This window comes from Medicago truncatula, chromosome 4 (assembly GCF_003473485.1).
Source record: "Medicago truncatula cultivar Jemalong A17 chromosome 4, MtrunA17r5.0-ANR, whole genome shotgun sequence".
Taxonomy (NCBI): Eukaryota; Viridiplantae; Streptophyta; class Magnoliopsida; order Fabales; family Fabaceae; genus Medicago; species Medicago truncatula.
The window spans coordinates 32144224-32160977 of NC_053045.1; the positions used below are offsets into that span (position 1 = coordinate 32144224).

Here is a 16754-nt window from a genome sequence, read left to right on the forward strand (position 1 = left end):
TGTATTTTATCCAAGCTAATAAAAGTCTATTTATGTTGCATCACTTGCATGGAAACTTTTGGGTAGCACTTGGGTGACATACAGTTGGGTGACATTGGCCAATCACAATGACACAATGCTTGTGAAAGAGAGAGAAACATAAACATTGTGATTGGTCAATGTCACCCAACTCTATGTCACCCAAGTGCTATCCGAAATTTTCATACTGCCAAAGATGATAATTCATGCATTTGTTTGTCAATTCAGTCATCAACTGTTGTCTAAATGGCCTTTCAAGTTTCTCCATTTGATGTTTGCCTCTCCATCTGTGGGGAATTTTCCGCAATGGGCGAAAGCCTGACGGAGCAATGCCGCGTGGAGGTAAAAGGCCTACGGGTCATGAACTTCTTTTCTTGGAGAAGAAACAATGACGGTATCCAGGGAATAAGCATCGGCTAACTCTGTGCCTATCAGCTTATAGATATATTAACACAAACTTGGTGTCATTATTATGGATGACTTGCTCTCGATTGGATTTACAAAGTGCTAATAGAGTCTATGTCAAAAGAATTTCTCTTATATCCATGTTTTATTTGTACAGCAAGCTTATGATGACCCATTTTTCCTCAGCAAGTATATTTTTTTAATCTAATGACAGGGTGAAAAGGAATCTCCAACAACACCATAAATTGTAGTATTATAACTTCTGGCTACATGTTAGTAGACTTTTTTAAATGATTTTTTTTAATATCTAAAATTTGGGCAGCATTATTTACTTGTCGAGGCAGTCTTTTTTACTCCCAAAAATTACTCACCAAAAATTTATAAATAACGCAATAATGCAATTATTGTGAACAATAGCATTTTTTCATTTGTTCGAATTTGAACTCATGACCTTTATCTCTCCAACTTTTTTAGTCCATTAGGTCAAACTGGGTTGAACTATACAACCCTTCTTGTAATTTTACTTTACTGCGTGGTTACTAATTATTGTATGATATGATTCATTTTTCTTGTGATTCGTATCAATATTCATGTTCTTTAGATTATTTCATTATACTATTTGAATCGTATTATGGTTTTTATGATTCAATCCAAGCTCGCTGTTTTGTGGCAATATCCCGTGAACATCAATATAAATATATTTTTTTGGTACAAACATCAATATTAATATTAATATTATTATAATATTTTGATTTTTTTTTTTACTAAAAACAATATTCATTATTTCAAACTCATAGAAAATACATTGATCAAGAACAATACAATTTTTTTTTTTTAAGATACAATACAAATCTTAAAATTGTTAAAACTAAAGAATGAAATTGTTCATTACAATATCTAGGTTTATAGCAAAAAAAAACGGCATAATGTCTACAAATGTGACAATAATGACGTCCAGAATACTCATATGTCTCCAGATCTATAACATTGAAGACGTCAAAGTCATTACTTAAATTTATAATGGGCATTAGACAAAGAAAATATGTCAATATGAATCGAACGAACACCACAATAAGATGAACAATTTAAACTCCCCACCAACATGACTAAAAACACAACATCATTGCACTTAGACGATGAAATCAGAGCCGAAACACATGATAAATCAAATCTTTGAAAATTTGCTTAATTAAATAAAAAGAGAAGAAAAATTGATTTAAATGGATGATTTGAGATCAAAAAATGATCCTAAATCACCCATCTTTATAGATTAAGAATGAAGGAGAAAATAGACGGTTAGATGTTTTGTTTAGAATAAAAGAAGACATATATTTTTATCCCAAACCAAAAATCCAGCCGGCTCTTTTCTTCATTCTTAATAATATTTAGGGTTTTTTTTTTCTTTCCGAAATCATTCCTTTGAATCAATTTTTATTCTACTTTATGAAAGCAAATGTTGTGCTGTGTGCATAGGGCTGACAATGAATTGAACCAACTCGAAAATAGTTCGAGATTCGATTTGATGATTGATTCGTTGAACTTGGTTCATGAACCTAACGAGTTAAACTTGAGTTTAAAATTAAGTTCGTTAAATAAATGAGTTGAACTTGAGCTAAATATGGTTCGACTCGTTTGGTTCATGAACCAGCCTGATATATATATATATATATGTGTGTGTTGTCTCTCAAAAATATATATGTATATGCATGTGTGTTCATATAATAGGTAGTTTATTACAAACTTTTTCTAATAATTATGTACTTTTTCATAAGAATTATTACAAATTTGATCAAAAATTAACGAACATTATAATAATAGAGAGAGGAAAAAATGAAGCTAATAGTTTATGCAGGCTTTTAAACAAACATATGCTCGAAAATAGTCCCACATCAAGGAGTTTACAAAATATTAGAGAGAGCAGTGTGTGTGTGTGTATATATATATATATATATATATATGAGTCAGGATCCGTTGACACCAAATCTCAACTGTTGATCTTATTTAATCAAAGGTTAATAATAGTGCCACATTTTTATTTATTGTGTATCTTTTTTTTTTTCAATCACACACTATTATTGTTTTTAATGATTACAAAACCTAAATTGGAAACATAATCCTATCATAATTCTCCTTATTCTCTTGTCTGCAAAATTGAAATACTGCATAGTTGAATAATTAAAATACTTCAAAGATATTATTGTTTAAAATGAATTGGAAATATTAGTTGTTAAATGCAATTCCCTCTATGATCTCTTCTCCTACATACTAATTGTACCAATTCAAAGCCAATGACTTTGCTGAGATTTCTTTTTTTATGCCGTAATCAGAATAAAATTGTAATGGAGTTTTCCATTCTACCAAAACCATACAATTCACTTTTTTGATATCCAATCATTTAAAAGCAAACTCATCCAATTTGTAATTTTGTTTTGAAGGAAGCTCATCCAATTGTAATTGTTATAATAAGATTGACATAAATTTCCTTCATGTGCTGTAGTACATAGGAGGAGTTAAATAAGAGGGAAAGGAGATAGAAACAAGAATAATAATATTCATAGGAACGGGGGGAAGAGAAAAACAATTTTCCCAGGAGAGAATTACGAGTATCATTGCTCCATGTTTTCGGTTTGAGTTTTTCAATCACTAAAAGCAATAATTGTGTCTGGGTGATGATACACTAGAAAAAGAAACACAAATTAATTATGGACCTTTGGATTAAAATAACTGACGGATAAGATTTGGTATCAAATAACTGTCTCTCTCTCTCTCTCTCTATATATATATATATATATATATAGACACACACACACACACACAAGAGACGTTCATCACAACTACAATGTAAAAGCTATACAGGTAGTATATGAATTGGGCTACAATAGTAAAAGCTATGTATGCTTCATGGTTTTATTAAAGTTATATATATATTTTTTGACAAAAAAAGCTTGTGAAATATGCAATTTGAGTAAACGAGTTGAACCTAATGAACCGAACTGTTCGTGAACTTTAAACGAGCAGAACTCGAGCTAAAAAAAAGGTTCGTTTTGAACTCGAGTCGGGTTTCGAGTTGAACCAATTCTTATCGAATCGTGTCGAGCTCAGATAGATTCGACTCGACTAATTTCCAGCCCTAAGTGTGCAAGAGCATGAACCGACAGTTGAATCAGACAACTTAATCGTGTTTTTCATGTAATTACTATTCTATTCAATCATAATTCTTATTATTTATTTTATTTTGATTATTATCAAGCATATTTAATACTTAATAATGTGAATGTATTTTCATTTTCAACTTTCTGTGTGGAAGCGTAGAATGCCAAGAGAAATATTCAAGGATTTAAAAAACGCAAATAACGAACATGATGTAGATGCTTGCTTTCTTAATTATTTGGTTGAGTTTTCAATCTCTGGTAAGTACGTTGGAAAAAATATGTATTTGAAAGATGACCACTCTTTAAATAAATCTCATTGACATACAAAAGATAGTTTTTATATGATGAGCAAATAAGCAAATATGGTAGTTGTACCTAACTAACGTGATCTCATAGATGATAGATCTAATAGTATGTATGATCTGGTTACGTGTTTTTATTTTGGTTGGTAAATTATTTGATATGTTAATTTTTACTCCCTCTGAAAACAATATCTTCCACCCACTAAATGTAAAATAAAAATAAAAATCATACACACTTTTTCATGGTGGCGACTTGTTTTTAGTAAATGGAAAAAACGTTCTTAAGCATTTTAAAATGGTCATGTTAACCTATACCTATAGTATACATATTAATCATTATTTCATTCCCTCAATGGTAATAAATTAACGAAAAAATTAATATTAAACATTTTGGACAATAAATTAACACAATTTTCAATACATAATTTCTATTAGTGGAATTCTTAACATGTATCATTAGGATACAAGTTATTTTGTGCCAATTGTGTTTGGTTTTCATGATAGTGGGTGTCATGTAATTATTTATTTTTCTGGTGGTGGCATCCGTGTCCAGGTGTCTAATACTCCCACTTCTTTGTATGGGTGTCCAGGAGTAATTGTACAGACTTTGAGTGATTTATCGCTTTTAGCATGCCTTGTGCGGGGTGAATCACTCTTCATTTGAACAATATATTCAATTTTGATTTGTTTAACAAAAAAAAGACACAAGTTATCATTTTCCATTTTAAAAATATCAAAACACATAGAGAACAATTATAATTTGTAGGTGCTAATGTCATAAAATTATATATATATATATATATATATATATATATATTGCTATAATTATTTTAATCTCCAATTTTTTTTATTGATAACGATGTCATTGTTATATGCTACCATTATTATTGAATGGTGTTAATGAACATCTATAAATTAAAATATCTCTTTTTTCCTTGGTGGAATTTTGCTCTGCAGAAATTTTGGGAGACTTAGCTAGAAATAGGTCTTCATGTTTGCCCCCTTCAAATCTACAAAAAGGCGTTCTGAAATTCTTCACTGAATCAATTTTTGAATCAAAATTACCTTATTTTCTTCTTCATATATTCAGCTTAATTGTGTGGTTTTTTATTTTGATAAAATTTGGTTAATTGGTTTACCATATTCATAGTTCTTTAATTGTATTAATCAACTTAACAAATAATCATCTTTTGTCAATAAAAAATAAAAATGAAAAAAATAATCATCAATTCGTTGATCATATCAATCAAATAAACTAATTGAATATTTGTATCTTTCCTTACCTTAATCACCGTGTTTTGCAATTTTCTTTAACGGTTAATTTCATATATGATATCATGCCACACATAATCTTGCAAAACAATTTTTGAAAAACTTGTTTTTACATAACGAAAAATGTGGGGTATCTATTCACACTCCCTCTACATACGATTCATTCCTTCTAAACCAAACATAAATGGCTTCTTTAAGTCTTGAGATGATGAGATCGATAAAGAATAGAAGGTAGTATGAAGAGTTTAGATTATTCAATGAGAGAGCTCTTTGGACTAGGATTTGAAAAATCAACTAATTACTGAAAGGGAAAAAACTAGATTTCTTTCGATCAATCCAAAAATACATTATTGCCAATAATGAGCTTTTCAAGCTCTATGAATTATTGATGAATTGGAAATCCAACATATACACAAGATATAGCTCTCCTATGGTCACATGAAATTAAACTATATTATTCCTTTTTTGTGATTACCCATTTTCTATCCTGAAGTGTTATGAAATAATAGAAAATTGATAAAATAAGAATGAATTATGATGATTGGTAAGTTTTTTATGTGACCTCGTCCTCTTTAATTAGTATGATAACGGGAAAAATACAATATTTTGATGTACTTAAACGACATTTGAGAATGATTAAAACTTTAGGAAGGTTTTTTTCACAACTCCATAATCGTTAAAAACTAGTTAAGGTATATAAGGAGAGCTTTTTATTAATCAGGCGTCACTCGGGATAAAATCAACACTCTCACATCTATCTCCGGCATCCGTTGTACTACTTCTCTCGACAAGTATTTGGGGTTTCCTATCATTAAAGGGAGACCCAAGAAGTGTGATTTCTTATTCATCATTGAGAAAATGCAAAAAAGGTTAGCTTCTTGGAAAAATAAACTCCTCAATAAACCGGGAAGGTTAGCTCTAGCATCTTCTGTCCTCTCTTCCATCCCAACCTACTACATGCAAATAAACTGGCTCCCTCAAAGTGTTTGCGATAACATTGATCAAGTTACTCGTAATTTCATTTGGCGAGACTCACACAATAAAAGTATTCATCTTGTGGGTTGGGAAAAAATCACTAAACCAAAAGATTTGGGTGGCTTGGGTATCCGTGCTGCTAGAATTACGAACACTAGTCTTCTTGGGAAATTAGTGTGGGATCTTATGCATTCTTCCAACAAGCTATGGGTTCAGCTCCTATCTAACAAATACTCTCCTAATGCTCATATACTTCGCGCTTCTGCAAATTCCAGCTGCTCATCCATTTGGGCTGCAATCATCCGCGCCAAATCCGTGCTTCTTGACAGTTTTGAGTGGAGACATGGCAGCGGAAATTCTTCTTTTTGGTTTACAAGTTGGAGCTCATCCGGTTCACTTGCTCCTCTCGTCCCCTACATCGACATCCACGACCTCCAACTCACTATCAAGGACGTTATCAACAGTCCAGCACCTCACACCAACATTCTTTATACCACGCTTCCTCCTGAGATTGCAAATCACATCAACAACTTGAACGTTCGTTTCAATGATTCAATAGAAGACACCTTTGTTTGGTCCCCCAACATAAACGGTGTCTACACAGCTAAGAGTGGATATAATTGGCTTCTTTCACACTCCAACAATAACAATACAGCCTCTGTCTCTAACTCTTGGACGTGGATTTGGTCTTTACGGCTACCAGAGAAATTCAAGTTCTTCATATGGTTGGCCTGCCATGATGCCGTCCCAACCTTATCCTTGTTAAGTCACAGAAACATTGCTCGTTCTGATCAGTGCAACCGCTGCAGCCAACATGCTGAAACGCTTATTCATTGCATTCGTGACTGCTTGCACTCCTAAAAAATTTGGCGTCATATAGGCTTCAACACCGCTGACTTCTTCATGGAAAATGATGCTTATCTTTGGCTAAAACACGGGCTCAAGGGTTCTCAACCTCTCCTCTTTGCTGCAACCTTATGGTGGATATGGAGATTTAGAAACTCCATGTGTTTTACTTCTGAGGTTTGGTCGCTTCACCATATTTCTTTCAATATTCAAGATACAGTTAATGTTATCCAGACATCTCTCAACCTCTTCCCTGTTGATGCTGCTGAAGAACGGGTTGTAAAGTGGAATTGCTTCAATCATTCTTGCTTCATTATCAATGTGGACGGGAGTTGCCTTGGATCTCCTCTTCAAACCGGCTTTGGGGGACTTATTAGAAACAACTCTGGTTTCTTCACCGCTGCTTTCTCTGGTCATTTAGAACTCTCGAATGACATCTTGTTTGCTGAATTACATGCTATTCTTATGGGGTTGCAGCTAGCAAAAAATTTGAACATTGTTGATGTTGTTTGCTATTCAGACTCTCTCCACTGCATCAACCTTATCAACGGGACTGCCATGGTCTATCATGCGTATGCCACTCTTATCCAAGACATCAAGGATTTGATCCGTCTCACTAACACTCCTATCTTGCACACTCTTCGTGAAGGGAACCGCTGCGCCGACTTTCTTTCTAAGATAGGAGCTTCTGGTGATTCAGCTTTATCTATTCATACAACCCCACCTGATGGATTGCTTCCTCTTTTAAAGGATGATGCTAGGGGAACTTATTTCCCCCGTGGCTAGCTATTCTAGTTTTTTTTTCTTTTCTCTTTTGTAGTTTTATGCTTTATTTTGCCTATGTAACCCAAAAATATAAGGAGAGAATGAGAGGTATAAATTATAATAAAGTGATAAAACCATATATATTATGTTTCTAAATGTAAATTTGGTAGAAAGTATGATTAAAGATGTCAAGTTTGTTTATGTTATGATTATTTTTCTTTCTCTATTTCTTGTTGCAATGAGCATTGACGGTGATCAAATTTTATCATTTTTCAAATTTCCTTAGTTACTTACTACATAATATTTTATCCATTTTAGTATATATATTTTTTAATTCTCTTTTTTCTTTACAACAACCATTGATTGTAATCAAGATTCTCATTGTCCACACGATATATGCCCGTTTCATCTTAAACCAAAGTGTATTTTTACGAAAGTAGTTGGACAAAAGTTTTTCTCATTCTCTCTTGACGGCAAATGTGGATGTATGTAATTCATCTATGTGCCCATAAGATTCTACTAGAAAACTCTACAAGCTATCATTTTGTTATTCTCTATTTAACTAATAATAATTATTTTCCGAAGATCTGCTGTGTGTTTTAGAGTGTGGTCAGATTGAATCGATTGATTATTTTTTTCAAAAATTTTAAGGTCGATCCTAGGTCTGTACTCCGTCGTATGCTTATTTTTTAGGTCTGAGTGTAACATTGTAAAAATTTGATATGACATGCAAACATATTTAAAAGTCTATTTGATAGGATATCATCTTTAAATAAGTAATATGATCTAAATTTAAATAGACTAACAAACTAATAGATCAATATGATTAAACTTAATTTTGATATTTAACATGAAATTTTAAAGAATTTGATTATATATTATTTCATATATAATAGTAGCGAAAAATTCACAAACACGAATAAGTATAGAATCGCATATTCAAACCATACCCTACAAATTACAATGTCTCCAATGGAGTTACGTTCACAAAAACTATTAAACACTTTACGAACGACTTTCAAATCACAACGTTATTAAACTCTTATTTTTTGACGATACTTTACAACTACTATTACAATTACAACAAACTCGTTTTTGTTTGACACTCACGACTAACTTTCAGAATTAATTAAAAAAATAAAAACGAACTAACTCTTAGAACGTGTGATGTATTTTAAATAATTTTTTCTTAATGTGTGAACAATAATATATTTAATTATTTTATACGAAGAGATCCGTCAAGAAACATATATTTATTTAATGATTCTGAAATCATCTGTTTCGCATGTGCTTGGACAATAGAAAAAGAAAGAAACAATTAAATATTCAACAAAAATTATTTGGAGCTACATCAAATACAGGAGAAAGTTAAATTAATCTTTTTTACTTAGCTCAAAGCTAAATCGATACCCATTACCTACTAATAAGAATAACTAAACATTTTTAGTTTTAGATTTGACTAAAACTTTGTGCAAACAAATTTTACTGGAACTAAAGAAAAACCTATTAAAACTCAGTAATGATTAAACTTTGAAGATCCTTATTTTGTAGGGACACAGAATATATCTAACAAAATAGAATGTCTAGATTATAACAATACTCCATCATTTCTTTTTAAATGTCTCTGTTTTCTTTTTTTAAATAGTTTTGTTCGGATTTATATTTTTATTCTACGCTATTTTTTTTTGTCTAGATTATAACAATGATTATATTTTTTTGTCAATAATATTCTACGCTATTTATTTTCAAAAAGAAATAAATGAAATTAGATAATACTCTCTCCACTCTAATTATGGACTTGTCTTACTTTTTTCCACACATATTAAGAAAAATAAATAGTGAATTTAGAGTGTCCATTTTGTATATAAAGTTTTCTAAAATGCTACCTTCGATATTTATTATAAAAAACAATTCACTTTTTGGTTTTATTGAATAGTTGTTGTATATGGTATGTATTGGTTAGTTATATTATTTATTCAATAAAACAAAACAAAAAAAAAAAGAATTGTTTCTTATTATAAAAATCTGGAAGGTACTCTTGAATTCAATGTTGATGGTAATTTTATAGAAGGCTTCGGGTGCTTAGGTGTTGGTGGGGTTGTTCGCAACCACGATGGAGATTGAATAGCCGACTTTTCTTCATATGAAGTTGGAGGTGATGCATTGTTGGTTGAGTTGCGTGTTATTGAAATGTGTCTTGATTTTTGTTGTAATAGAGTTATAACAACATTATTTGTGAGAGTGATTCTTTGGAAGCAGTTGAAATCTTTGTTGCTTGTTGTGATCATACCTTACACACTTATGTTATTAACATCGTTCATATTAGAGATACTTTATATGGGAATGACGACAACACTACTTTAGCGCATGTTCTTAGAGAATAAAATATATCTGCAAATTTATAGCTAAGGAGGGATCCCATTCATCGTACTCTGCTCATCGGAACCTACCTACCTTCGTTGGAGTCTCTCGTCTTGAAAGGTAAGCTTAAAACTGAATGAAGCTCGTATACCTGATACAATACGACACCGATACAACAAAGTTTTACAATTCAAGATACAATACAACCAGGGTACTTTAATAAAAAAATAAATTTAAACTAGAAGCATTCTCACGACAATAAAAAGACATAGAACAATAGAACAAACATACATGGAACAAACAACAGAAAGAGATACAAGAAAATTTAATCTAGATCAAACATTCATAGAACAACGATAAAATACAACAATAAAATTGCATTCACACGACAATCAACAATAACAACGTTCTGAAACAAATAAAAAGACATAAAACATACGGCGGACAACAACAAAAATATTAATATAAGTTTTTTTTGGTAGAATAAATACAAGTATAAGTTATATTGATAATATAGAAAGTGACAATTAGTCAATTACTATATGATATATCCTAAAAAGAGAACATTATTACTTATTCAATTACATATATCCCACAAAATAATAGAAATCCCGCATGTATCAATTTTCCACTACATATTCCTTGCGTATTCCCGATTTATCTGAAAAATATCGAACAATTATTTTTAAAAATAAAATAAAATATATTCTTTAAATACTCTCCCGATTCATATTAGAATGTATCATATAAATATCGATACATGATACATATGAGATATCTTATGCCATCCATTTTGAAGAAAAGAGAGTTGAAGCTTAATTTAATATTTTATTTTGTTTTTCCTCGTTACTTTGTAAAAAATAAATCGGATGAAGTATATAATCCACGTTTATTTGTGAAAAAAAAGTTGTTAGAAAAAAGAAAAAAGAGATGAACAAAGAAAGGTGTGAATAATATGAACTATGAAGAGTGAAGTCAGAAAGAGACAGCTGATGAATTAAGAAGCATTTTGTATTAATATTATTCTCATGTATCGCGGTCTAGATATTTTAATACGACTCCAAAACGCTCTCTTTATTCCGTTCAAACGCTGTTCACTTTTTCGCGTCGGTTTTTTCTTTTCTATATAAGAAAGAAACCCCTCGTTCCTTCTCCTTCTCCTTCTCCTTCTCCTTCTCCTTCTATTCATTCTCCACTCTCTCTTCGTTTTACTGTGCTCCGCATTTTTCTCTCCCGCTTTTGCTTCTCGCAGTTAACAGCAGTAAGCTATCTCTCTCTCTCTCTCTCTCTCTCTCTCATTTCTGGATCTGTATCAACTATTGCCTTTTGTTTTTTTCCTCAATTTTTTGCTTGTTATGTGTATTTTTCAGACTACAATATTAATTTGTTTCACATTTCATGAGTTTTTGTTGAGATGGTTATTGATTTTCTAAATAATTGTGTTTCTGATATTTTATTTGTAACTTTGTTTAGTAAAGTAAAGTTGTCAAGTCAAGATGGAAAACGGGCATAAATTCCAGGAAGTTTCCAACCCAAAATATGATTGTCTCTTGTTTGGTAAGTCTTTATAATAATTCATGTGATTCATTGTTATCTCATGTATGGAGCACTCGCACAGACACTGGACACGACACATGTCAGACACGGACATGACTTCGATAGAAGCGAAGGAATGTAATCAAGTACGAACCACTTACACATACTGACATACACTAATAAGACACAAACACTGATATCGCATATGGGTTGGCCTGGTGGTGTGTGAGCTTGAGACCTTTAGGATTGTGCTCCTCGCAAGGTGTCAGGTTCAAATCCGCCCAATGCCAATTTCTATGGAATAGTCTATGTAGAGGTTTGCAAATGTCCCCCCGCTGGTGGACAGTGAGATTAATCCCCTAGGTTAGTCGGTCTTTGGGTCGGATACCGAGTTTCCAATAAATAAAAGACACTAACACCGATAAGAATTTGAAAAGGATGGAAGTAGTTGAAGACATGAGTCAGACACTGGATACGGATTCAATTGAAGTGATTGGATGTAATCACGTATGTCGGTGTCCAACATTGACATGATTTTGAACATTGGACACGTCTTCAATATCAAGTGTGTTGTGTTAGTGCTCATAAACCTTCCTGATTTGTTTTTGATAATTACAGATATTGATGACACACTTTATCCTTTGAGTTCTGGAATTTCAGCGCAAACAGCAAAAAATATTGAAGGTAATGAATGATTTACCACAATGTGGTCTGTCCATATTTGAGGGCTTGAATGTGTGTATATAATTATTATGATTTGGTAAACTGGTATTGAAGTTGAAGCATGAAGTTAGGTATTTATTTACAATTGGTGTTGTGTTGCACAGAGTATATGCTTCAAAAGCTTGGAATGGAGGCTGCTACGGTTCCTGAATTGTGCTATTCATTATACAAGACTTATGGGACAACAATGGCTGGTCTTAGGGTACAATTTAATTTAACTAACCTTTCAGTAAACTGTATGCAAACACTTTTTTTATGCAAATAGGATGATTATTGAACTTTTTATTGTCTCTTGTCTCCTTGCCAGGCAATTGGCTACGACTTTGACTACAACGACTTTCATAGGTAATTTCTCATTGCATTTGTTTGTCCTTTTGTGTTTTTGGTATTTGTCTGTTCATTTGAAGCCAAGTGAAATTAGCATTTAACACTATTTTGTGTTGAGCAGTTTTGTTCATGGGAGATTGCCATATAATCTACTTAAACCAGACCCTGTTCTCAAGGGCATTTTGCAAAGCTTGCCTTTTAGGAAAGTGGTAAGTTTTCTTTGTTAATTCTTTAATAATATTGAAAGTAATACCTGATTGGGTGGAAGTTTTTTTTATCATATTATGTATGTGTGATATGTATTTATTTGTTTCCCTTTTGCAGCTTTTTACCAATGCAGACATGGGACATGCGAGTAGAGTGCTTAAAAGACTTGGACTCGAGGACTGTTTTGAAAGAATTATTAGCTTTGATACCCTGAATTCCTCTGACAGCATCATCCCTTCTAATGAAAAAGTTGGCAGTGAAATTTTTGATTTCTGTGAGTACACACGCCGTCCTGATTCTGATACGGTGCTTCCAAAGACACCAGTTGTCTGCAAACCTTTTGAAGATGCATTTGAAAAGGCATTCAAGTTGGCTGACATTGACCCTCAAAGAACAGTAAGAGTGCATATATTTCCCTCATTAATAGATTAACCTTTTGAAGATCTTCCTTTCTAATAGCTGTTTTCGTTTGTCTTAAATTATGGCAATAACACCTTTCATCATGATCTTACTTCTGTATTTTTTACATCTAATAACTAAATACTCCAAAAAAAAGATAGGACATGATGCTAAACCTTAGTTATTAATTGACAAGCAGGTTATGCACGAGAACGCTGTCATTGTTCTTACTCCTCCAGACATGTTATCGTGATAAACAATATTTATTTATGACTTACTTTTTCTTATTGTTTTTGCTCTTTTCAGTTGTTCTTCGATGACAGTATCCGCAATTTACAGACAGCTAATCGTTTGGGCCTCCATACAGTTGCGGTAAGTGGTCCCTAACGGTTACTGATGAATGAATGAATATTTGCGTTTTGTTTTAACACATCAGTATAAGTATTAGAATTAGAGTATTTTGCATTCGAGTTTTCCATTGTATTTGTTTTTTATGATTTGAAAAGAATTAAGGTTAAAAAAACAATTAATTTGTGTTTAAGAATTAGATTTTAAAAGGGAGCAATGATATTTGTACATCTATTTAATGACAACTTTGGTGACAACCTTGTTTCTCTCTCTTTTGATTGGTCAAAAACATTGGAGAGAGAGAAAAAGGAAGAGAGAGGATAATATCACGTGAGTGTGAGAGAGAAAGTTGTCACAAAATGGTTGTACAAACTACAAATATCATTTCTCTTTAAAAGGATTGCTTTTATTTGGATGATGATCAAATGGCCCTTTGCTCCTATCCAATCAAAAACAGCCAGAATGAAACTTATAAAACTTTTGTATGTTAATTAGATTTGCTATTCCTTTTTCTTTTGTTGGGAAACAGCCAGCTGAATGAAACTTATAGAATTTTTGTATGTTAATTATATTCAACGGTTCATTTTTCTTTCCGTTGGGAAACCAATTAGGTTTTTAAGGTGTCAATTGCAATACAGAAAAACATGTTCAACAGATACTATTTGTCACATATTGAAGAGCAATTTGTAAAGTGTGTGCTCATGCGTTTTGTTTTCTTTCTGCAAGCTGCATGTAATGTAACATAGCAGTACTTTGGTACACACACACATGAGATTACTCTGTTAAATAACATACCATGTACTATATAAAGTGAATTTATGTGTCAATTCTAATTGCCACATGGATGCAGGTTGGTACATCCGTGCGCAGTACAGGAGTGGATCATGCATTAGAGAGTATTCATAATATCAGAGAGGCATTTCCAGAGCTATGGGAAGTCGACGAGAAGCATGAAATCGTCAACTACAAGGTTGCAATTGAAACAACAGTAAAAGCATAGATCAGAAGTTTATCCACTATGATTTGTTTGTGGCGGTGTCTTTTAGTATGTTGGTAAAAGAATAGCTCACAAGCTTATCCACTATGATTTGTTTGTGGTGTCTTTAGTATTTTGGTACCTATGTAATTTATTATATTGATATGTGAATCTTAATCTTAATTCTTAGTTATTGCATTTATATGTGAATCTTAATTCTTAGCTTCAAATTTGAAAACAATGTGATTTATCACCCCAACCGTATCTCTTATACTATGTAATTCCTTAAGGCATTCTGCTTCAAAAAAGGCGTTGTTTTGGTGCTCTTAATTCTTTTGCCTGATTTTGTATTCTCTTACTCATTAACTATCTTGCATCTATATATCAATTAAGTGTCAATTGAAACAGAGAAAACCAGTAAAATACAAAGGCGCGTTCGCCGTTTTCACCCTTTTAAATGCAACGATGTATAATAGTTTGAAAACAATGTGATTATTTTTTTTTAAGGAGAAAACAATGTGATTATTAGTAATCTAGAAAACACATTGTGTATAATTTCTCAGATTATTAATCATTCAATCATATAATATTCTAGATTATTATAATCACATTGTGTTTTCTCCTTAAAAAAAAAATAATCACATTGTTTTTTAGATTACCGCCGCGCAGGGGCGGAGCCATGTTGGCTCTTGTGCAAGCAAGTGCCCCCACTAATTTTAAAATTTTCATATCCATCCTATATAATACTACATCATAGATTTCCAGCACCAGCACATACATATACACATTATTATAAATATGATGATATAGTATGATAACTAGATTGCATATTATAAATAATACATGCACCTCTTCTCTATGTGTTGTTTCTTTTTTTTTAGCTTCATTTTTCGGTAACATTACTTCTAGGTGCTGCTAATTTACACCCACCTAAATCACTAAGGTGTAAATTAGCAAGCTACACCCGCTCGCAATGGCGAGCAATACCAAAACACTCGCGAGGCGAAGGGGAAGGCTCGCGTGGCGAGCGATGAAGATCATCACTCGCGAGGCGAGGATCATAGCTCGCCGTGGCGAGCGATGAATCTAGGCTCGGACATGATGCACATTCTACACGAAAATCATCATCTAACAAGGTTCTAAGCCTAATTTCAATTCCAGAATTCATCTAAATCATTATCTAAGGTCTAAGGACAGTTTCTACATCTTTTTAACAAGTTTCCACCGTTTAATCATCAATTCTATCAATTTGACCTAATTTCCGATTCTTCTTAAACTCATCCTAATTCATGTTAAACTTAACCATTGATTCACATACTTAATAGAATTGCAAAGTTAGTCTCACCCTTACCTTATAATCAGGAAATCGCAGCCCCTCTAGGTCTCTCCCTTTTCTCCAAAAGCAGTCGTACGTACGTTATGTTTTTCTAAACTAGGTCTCTCCTATTTATATAAATCTTTAACCTACTTATTTTTCTCTTAAATTCAAATATTAATATTCTATCCCAATATATATATATATATATATATATATATATATATATATATATATATATATATATATATATATATTTCCATAACAAATCATACATATTTCTATAACAGATTATATATATTTCTACAACAAATCATACATATTTCTACAATAAATAACATTTATTTCTATAACAAATCACATTTATTTTTGCAACAAATCGTGTATATATTTCTATAACAAATGACATATATACATTCCTAAATCAAATAACATATATTATATTTTTAAATCAAATAGCATATATATATATTTCTAAATCAAATAACATATATATTTCTAAATCAAATAACATATATATTATATTAATAAATATATAACATATATCATAACAAAATATCACTCATCAAAATAAATCATATAAATCACACAAATCATATAAGTATATTCTAAACTCATTTAAAATAATCAAATAATTAGTGAGGGCGTTACAACATACAAGAACAAAGGCAAAGGGATTGGATATTCTGAGGAGAAATCCAAAGAATATAGTCTCAAGAGCTACTGTGATTGTATCAAGGATGGATTGAAATCCACCTTTGTGCCTGAAGGGACAAATGCTGTAACTGTTGTTCAGTCAAAACCTGAAGCTTCTGGTTCACAGGCTA

General features: G+C 31.9%; 1 protein-coding gene across 2 annotated transcripts; it reads left to right on the forward strand.

The window, feature by feature from the left end:
- The first annotated feature begins 11064 nt into the window (after positions 1-11064).
- On the forward strand, positions 11065-14942 carry LOC11414428 (uncharacterized protein C24B11.05). Of its 2 annotated transcripts, none has more exons than XM_003606642.2 (9): positions 11065-11357; positions 11570-11653; positions 12251-12316; positions 12460-12557; positions 12663-12700; positions 12804-12891; positions 13007-13285; positions 13595-13660; positions 14487-14942. In XM_003606642.2, exons 2-9 carry the CDS (start codon positions 11593-11595, stop codon positions 14634-14636), a joined length of 846 nt encoding a protein of 281 aa, XP_003606690.1. In that variant the 5' UTR covers positions 11065-11357; positions 11570-11592; the 3' UTR covers positions 14637-14942. The 2 variants fall into 2 exon arrangements, with proteins under 2 accessions (XP_003606690.1, XP_024638761.1); XM_024782993.2 differs by having other exon boundaries at positions 11160-11357; positions 11575-11653; positions 14487-14636.
- The last annotated feature ends 1812 nt before the right edge of the window (positions 14943-16754 follow it).

Bases quoted from the DNA above. Each gene is read 5' to 3' on its own strand.
- LOC11414428 (XM_003606642.2), top strand. From the start codon at position 11,593: ATGGAAAACGGGCATAAATTCCAGGAAGTTTCCAACCCAAAATATGAT. The intron at 12,558-12,662 runs GTACAATTTAAT...TCTCCTTGCCAG, and splicing joins CAACAATGGCTGGTCTTAGG to GCAATTGGCTACGACTTTGA. The intron at 13,661-14,486 runs GTAAGTGGTCCC...ACATGGATGCAG, and splicing joins TGGGCCTCCATACAGTTGCG to GTTGGTACATCCGTGCGCAG.